The 8215-nt window shown below is 36.0% G+C and overlaps 1 protein-coding gene across 4 annotated transcripts in view; it reads right to left on the reverse strand.

Annotated features, from left to right (window-relative positions):
- Window positions 1-8215, reverse strand: part of DNAH6 (dynein axonemal heavy chain 6) — a 257423-nt gene that overhangs the window by 247818 nt on the left and 1390 nt on the right. For 3 of the 4 annotated variants that reach the window (XM_001916886.5, XM_070236220.1, XM_023618819.2), the window contains exon 2: window positions 7774-8006. In XM_001916886.5, the coding sequence (XP_001916921.3) occupies window positions 7774-7998 (225 nt within the window). In that variant the 5' untranslated portion in view covers window positions 7999-8006. The remainder of the gene's footprint in view (window positions 1-7773; window positions 8007-8215) is intronic. The other variant, XM_070236219.1, reaches the window with a different exon arrangement.

Consider the following 8215-nt stretch of genomic DNA (forward strand, 5'->3'; position numbering starts at 1 on the left):
TGATGTAAAAAGTCATTAAATGATTTCAGTGCAGATGGGGTCTGGTTACTGTGCGGTCATATAACTTTAGATACGAATCTGGCCATATAGATCGGCATGTAGGTGAGGATGCCCTGGGCTTCTCTCCCTGGGGCGGTCCTAATTCATACCATAAAAAAAGTCCACTGGGTCGTATAGTTTGGCATGTAGGCCAGGTCACCTTGGGCTTCTCTAGCTGGGGCAGCCTTAATCCACATCAGTATGATTCTAAAAATTTATCTATTTCTTCTAGGTTTTCTGATTTGTTGGTATACAGCTTTTCATAGTAGTCTCTTATAATTCTTTCTACTTCTGTGTTATCCATTGTAATTTCTCCTCTCTCATTTCTGATTTTATTATTTAAGCCATCTCTTTTTTTTTTCTTAGTGGGTCTAGCTACAGGTTTGTGAATTTTGTTTATCTTTTCAAAGAACCAGCTCTTAGATTCATTGATCTTTCCTATTGACATTTTAGTCTCTATTTCATTTATTTCTGCTCTCATTTTTATTATTTCCTTCCTTCCACTAACTTTGGACATTGTTTGTTCTTTTTTTTCTAGTTACTTTAGTGTATTGTTAGATTGTTTATTTAACATTTTTCTTGTTTTTTGAGGTAGGCCTGTACTACTAAAAATTTCTCTTAGTACTGCTTTTGCTGTATCCCATAGATTTTATGTCATATTTTCATTTTCATTTGTCCCCAGATATTTGATTTCTCCTTTGATTTCTTCCTTGACCTAATAGTTGTTTAGTAGCATACTGTTTAGTCTCTACATATTTGTGACTTTTCCAGCTTTCTTCTTGTAGTTGATTTCTAGTTTCATACTGTTGTGTTCTCAAAAGATGCTTCATATGATTTTAATCTTATTAAATTCATTGAAACTTGTTTTGTGTCCCAACATATGGTCTATCCTTGAGAAAGTTCCATGTGCATTTGAGAAGAATGTGTATTCTGTTGCTTTTGGAAGGAATGTTATATATTTATTGTATATATATATATACACATTACATATATATGTGCATATATACACACACACACACATTAAGTCCATCTGTTCTAATGTTTCATTTAAGGCTTATCTTTACTAGTTCACTTTCCTTACCCCTTTTTATTTTGTGAGTTTGTTACCAAATTTAAGTGGTTATAGTAATTTTTAACGCTTTTTTTTCCTTTAATCTTTATGTTATAATTAAGTGCTTACCAACATATTCTGGTATACAGTTGCAATTTTCTGATTCTGTCTGTCTATTTATCTCCTTGCTCAAATTTTTGTGTACCGTTGCCTTTTTGCCTTAGGTAGGAGAGCTCCTTCAACATTTCTCGTAAGGCAGATCTAGTGGCAATGAACTCTCTCAGCTTTTGTTTGTCTCGGAAAGTCTTTATTTTTCCTTCATATCTGAAGGATAACTTTGCTGGTTGGAGTATTCTTGGTTCAGTTTTTATCTTCCAATATTTTGAATATACCACTCCACTCTATCCTGGCCTGTAGAGTTTCTGCTGAGAAATCTGCTGATAGCCTAATGGGGAGCTCTCTTGTAAGTTATTGGTTTTTATTTCCTGGCTGCCTTTAATATTCTTTCTCTGTCACTGACTTTTGACAATTTTATTATGTGTTTTAGAGAAGGTCTTTTTGCATTAAGATAATTGTGTGTTCTATTAACTTCATGGATTTGTATATCTAGTTCCTTCCCCAGGTCTGGGAACTTCTCAGCTATTATTTCTTTAAACAAGTTTTCTGCTCCCCTCTCTCTCTCTTCTCCTACTGGGATATCCATTATCCTTATGTTGCCCTTTCTAATGGAGTCAGATAGTTCTCATAGAACTTCTATATTTTTTAGAATTTTGGTTCTCTCTTCTCTCTGCTTGCATCATTTCTAGGTTTTCATCTTCAAGCTCACTAATTCTCTCTTTCATAAGGTCTGCTCTATTTCCAGTGCTTTCTAATGTACTCTTCATCTCATTTATTAAGTTCTTCAGCTCCACAATTCCAATTTGGTTCCTTTTTAGAGTTTCAATCTCTTTGGTAAAGTATTCCTTCTGTTCATTAATTTTATTCCTGAGCTCATTGAACTGCCTTTCTGAGTTTTTTTGTAGCTCATTGAGTTTCTTCATGACAGCTATTTTGAAGATCACAATCTTCTATGACTTTATGTTTGGTTTCTAAAGAATAACTATTTCCTTTTTGTGATGCCATGTTACTGTGGCTTTTCATGGTGTTTGATGAATTATTCCTCTGCCAGTGCATTTATCATAGCAAACACTTTTCTTATTCAGGGATGGCTTTGTTTCTTTTGATTCCAACTATTCAACCAATTGATAACTAAAGGCCTTTCTTTTGTTTTTCAGTAAGTGGCGCTATAGCATCAGTTTTTGGTTTCCCTTACCTAATGGCCTCTGCCTATATTTGAGGATTGGCACTTTCTACCCTCCACTGTCTCTATTAGGGGTGTTGCAGGTACCCTCACTGTCAATGCCTGTGCCTTTGGAGACAACTGTTGCCAGTCTCACTGTGGTCTCCGGCTTTGCCACTAGGGGCACAGGGATGGCAGGTGCCTCTGCCACATCTGGGATCATCTGGGTTGCAAGCACTGCACTCATGGTGGGAAGAGGGGGAGGGTAGGAAGGGAGCCAGTTTCACAGAATGCCACTTCCACTGTTGCCTGATTCCCTGTGGCCACAGGCACTGCCCTAGTCAGTAAGCTGGAGTCATGTGTATGCCTCTGCTGCTGTCTTGTTCTCTGTGGCTGCAGGAGCCACAGTTGGTGGGAAGCCATAGTCATGTGCATGCCTCTACTGTTTCTATGGGGCTCCTCTATGTGCTCCAATCCATCCACCTTTGTATGTACACATGTTTGGATCTCTCCAGCATTCTTGTGTGTTGGGCAATATAGCCTTTGTTGAGTTATGGATGTTTTACTCATAGTTTGAAGAGTAGACTCAAAGGGAGTATCTCACACTGGCATGATGATGACATCACTTAAAAATAATTTTTAAAGTAATTTTTAAAGAAAAGTATTTAAGAAGCCACTAGATAATTTTATTTTTACAACCTGGCTAAGTGGAGGGTCTAAGTATTACATAAAACTCAGAAGATATGTATTCAACTACATAAAAATTAGAAATAGAAACAAAACTTAAAAACTTTTATAATGCTAATCACAGATAAAAGGCTTATTTTCCTAACAAATGAAAAGCTCACAAAAATCAAATCAGTAAGAAAAAGACTAACTACCCAACTAGAAAATAAGACACGAAGATTTGCGTATTCAAAGAAATATGATGACTCTTAAACACATGAAAATATGTTCAATCTTATTCAAAAAAGAAATGCAAATTAAAACTACTCCGAAATACCATTTTTCTTCTTTTAGTGTAGCAACATTTACTACCCCAAATTACAAATGCACATATGTTTTGACTTGGCAATTCCATTTCTAGGAATTCTGCCTACAGATATAATCTCACATGTGTGAAATGACATATATACAAGATTATTCATTGTAGCACTGTTGTTGTAAAAATATTAATTTCAAAATCTAATATCTATAAATATGAGGCTTAATAAATTATGGTGCATTCATCTATGATAGAGTATTATGAGTCATAAAAAGACTTGATAAAAAAGAACTTTTGAACTGATATGAAATGATCTCCAAGCTATGTGTTAAATGAAGAAAGCAAGGGGTAGAAAGTTTGTTTAGTATGCTAGCTTTAGGCTTATACAGCATAATACATCTCTGAAAGGACACACAAGAAACTGTTATTTTTGGTTGCCTCTAAAGAAGGAAACTGGATGGATGAGGGACAGAGGTAGAAGTAAACTTTAACTATATAAAGTTATCTTTTTAAACGAATTACTTATTTACGAAGGATAAATTTTAAAGTTTGTATGCAGGAATAAATATCTAAAACAGAAAAGAAAGACATAAAAAACAGAATAGTGAGGAAGAAGTTGCCTTCCACCTGTTAAAACGCAGCCATTGATATCAAAACATGTGGTTAGATCAGTAGAGAAAAGAAGCAAGATTTCATAAATAGATTTCACTCTATATGAGAATTTAACACATGATCAAGGTGGTGTTTTAATTCAGTGGGAAAAACATGGTGCTACTAAAGCATTTTGAAGAAAATAAAGTTAGCTCCTTCCCTCAGATCAGATTCAAAGAAAATTTCACATGAATGAAAGATTTAAACGTAAAGTGCAAAAATAAAAAATAGTAAAATGGAAGAAAATGGGGGAAAATGCTGTCAACATGATGAGCATAAAATGATGATCAATGAAACATAGATAAATGTGGAGAAAATGAAGTAAAATATAAAGAGAATGCTGCAACTCAGATAGGAGGAGCAGAACTCAATTAACTCTAATCACACAGAAAAAACTTCATTGCAAGCTGCACAAGGATGCTGTCTCACCCATCCACATCAGGCAATGAAAGGGTGAAGGAGATTAGAGTAACATCTGGGTAACGGTGAAAGTGAAATTTAGTTTAGGCAACACATAAGCATTCTTTGAGAACCCAGTTCCTAAGTAAAATATGTGTCAATTAAATAAAATTATACATATATAGGGGCCAGCTCAGTGGCATAGTGGTTAAGTTCGTGTGCTCTGCTTTGGTGTCCCAGAATTGTGGGTTCAGATCCTGGGCATGGACCTACACCACTCATCAAGCCATGCTGTGGTGGTGACCCACATATAAAAGATACAGGAAGATGGGCACAGATGTTAGTTCAGATCCACTCTTCCTCACCAAAAAGAAAAAAATAATACATATATAGATTTTTTTCTCTTCAACTAAACAATACCAATCATAGGACTCTATCCCATAAGAATATAAGCACTAGTACAGAAGGATAATATGATGATTTTGCAGGACCATTGTAAATATTCGCAAAACAACCTGCACGTCCCAAAAGAGGAGAATGATTTAACAAATTGTGGAATATTCATGCAATGGGATACCAAGCAATTATTAAAAATAATGTCTTATAGAAATATCATCTGACTTTGAGGAAGTTCCACAATGTATCTTTAAGTGTAAAAAGCAAGAGAGTACTATACTTATAAAAGATTTATAATATCTATTAAAAAAACAGTAAATGTCCAAATATGTATTTTTTAATGTGTTTTTTTCCCCTTTTCTCCCCAAAGCCCCCCAGTACATAGTTGTATATTCTTCTTTGTGGGTCCTTCTAGTTGTGGCATGTGGGATGCTGCCTCAGTGTGGTTTGATGAGGAGTGCCATGTCTGCGCCCAGAATTCAAACCAACGAATCACTGGGCCGCCTGCAGCGGAGTGCGCAAACTTAACCACTCGGCCACGGGGCCAGCCCCCTAACGTGTTTATCCATCTGTATAAAATTGTTCAAGCATGGAGAAAGGCAAAAAAGGATATACACCAGATTGTTGTTGATGTCAGATACCATAGAAAAGGGAGTCAGAGATTAGAGAACTGGAGATAAGGGAAAAATGTAAAAGAAGAAGAGTAGGAGAGAAAAACAGAGAGAGAGGGAGGGAGGAAGGAAAGGGGGAGGGAGGGAGAAAGGGAGAGGCAGGAGGAGGAAGAAGGGGGATAAATGGGTAGAAGGAGGAGAAGAAGAAAAAAAAGAGGGGAAGAGAGAGGGGAGAGAAGGGATGGCAATCATAAAAAGATGTACATAGTGTTAATTCTGTAAAAACAAATCAAATGAAAGTCACCCGCACACTGGAATCAGTCACTTGAATACTAAGCTACTTTCTCTCTGCATGGTGAAAATTCAGGTAGTTTTCCCTTTATACCTTAGTATTTTTTATATTGTATGAATTACTGTATTCAGGGATTATTTATATTGTTCCAGTCACCTATTAGGACATAACAAACTGCCCCAAACTTAGTGACTTAAAAAACAACATTTATTTTGCTCAAAAATCTACAATTTACACAGAGTTCAGTGCAGACAGCTTGCCTCTGCTCCATGAGACATCAGCTGTTTCCCCAGAGCATGGTGCAGAGCCTGGCACATAGTAGGTACATAATAAACATTTCATATACATGAATTTATTGCACTGATGACAAATAGAACAACTTTAATCATCAAGGATTAATAGTACATTTTTGCCAAGTGAAGGTAAATATGTTAGAGAGAAGTAATGTAAAAGGTTCCATACTAAGTCCACAGGAGAACAATAGTAGGGAGCTGCTGACATCCCACACAACAGGTACTGTGGCCACACTGAACCCCCAAGAGGAGGGCAGCAGCTGTCAGTGCCACACCCACTTGTAAACACAAGTTCAGAGTCAACTCAACAACATCCCTCTCTCTACATTTTTTGTTAATTTAAATTGTATTGTGTGTGTAGTTTTCTTTGTATTTAAAATGTTAATTTATTGAAAATTCAAATTAATTCGTAGGTTAATAATTTTTCACATAAAGTAACATTATACTAAAAATAACAAATCAGCACTAGGGAGCCTCAAAAAATGTTTTCCTTCAAAAGGAATCAGTACTTAAGTTTGAGAAACAATAGAATAAGGGTTAATATCCATCATATGTATTTTTAGAAACCTCAAAAACTGATAGGAAAAAGGTAAATAATCTAATTTCAAAGTGGACAAAGGTTATGAACAGAATCCACAAATAAGTAACATACATGCCAATGAATGAATGAAAATATACTTACTTTCAATAATAAGATGCAAATTACAAAATGTAATGCCATTGTAACCTATCAGTCTAGCAAAAATAAAAGAGCTTCTAGCATCAGGTTTGGCAAAGATGTGGGTAAACAGGCCCTCTCTGCAGTGTAGGAGGAGAGGCAAACTGGTTAAACCTTAGGGCGCAATGAGAAATGTTTTTCAAAATTAAAAATGTACATATTCTATGACTATAAAATGCCACTTCGAGGAATCCATATCTATGTACAAAGGCAAGACCATTCAATGCAGCAGTATCTATAATAGCAGCACAAGAACAACAACAAAACAAGAAGGAAATAACCTAACTCCTATCAACAGGAGACCAGTAAATGAATACTATATTATGACACATCCATGCAATAAAACACAAGGCAGCTGTTAGAAAAGATACCTCTGTACGCACGGATTGGAAAGACTACATGTTTAAGTGAAACAAGCACTTTGAAGATCAGTGTGTACCATACAATCTTACTTTAAAGTTAGATATGTTTATACACACACATACACACATATATATTTGAATAAACATATAAAGCAACCTGAAGGGCAACCACTAACAAGTCGTTAATGTCTGCGGGGAGGAGTGAGAACTTTCACTCTGTACTTTATGCACTTTCATTGCTCCTTTACATGGATTTATAACTATCCAAGGGCATAAATGGATTCTTAAAATTAAGTATTTTCAGATCTGCACAAAATTGTTCAGGACACTAAGTTGAAAATAATAAAACTATGTATATTACTCTTACTGAAGTTTTCAGTCTTAAATACTACCCTAATATCTCAAAGAACCTTACATAGTTAAGTATCAGTATTGCACAGAATCCTAGGGAAGATTGATCTGCTAGAAAACTTTGTTGGCCACTGGGTCCCCCCATCTCAAACAGTGCTTAGAGCTCAATATTTTTTGAGTAAATGATTGTATTTACAACTTCATAAACAAGTCTTAACTTTTAGGCTTTCGTTCCTTCTTTGTTAATTAACAGTGTAGAAATTTCTTCCATCCCCCAAAGCAATTTTGCAACTTTCTAACTTTCTCTGTAGCCAAAAGTGACTAAAATGCTGGTTTTCGCACTTACCAGAGGCTCTAGTTTTATAGGCTGCTGTCGTTTTCTTGTCCTCTGTTGAGCTTTTGTAGTGTGCCTAAATATCAGGAATTGTGTATCTGTCTCATCTTCTGTGGGTACTACAAAACTCAGTCTTCCCTTTTCTTTTATACTATTCAGTCTTGTAAGCACAGGGTTTTCATCCCGCTCTTGGATATTTTTCAGGTTGAAGGCACTCTCTGTGGGGTGAAAGGCCATCTTCACTCCTTGAAAGCGTAGAGTCAGGAAAAGAGAAATGAAAAGTAAAGCAAAGGACTGGGGAAGTGGGTCTAGGTGGGGACTTAAGGACTCCAGAGAGCTGCTTTTGCTTTTCCCCAAAGAAAATCCATCAAAGTTACCGCATTCTTCCTAAACTAAGGACTTGAACCAGAGCGATGAAAATTAGGAACTTTGCCTGGCCTTCAAGAGGCCCTTG

Source organism: Equus caballus, chromosome 15 (assembly GCF_041296265.1).
Source record: "Equus caballus isolate H_3958 breed thoroughbred chromosome 15, TB-T2T, whole genome shotgun sequence".
Classification (NCBI taxonomy): Eukaryota; Metazoa; Chordata; class Mammalia; order Perissodactyla; family Equidae; genus Equus; species Equus caballus.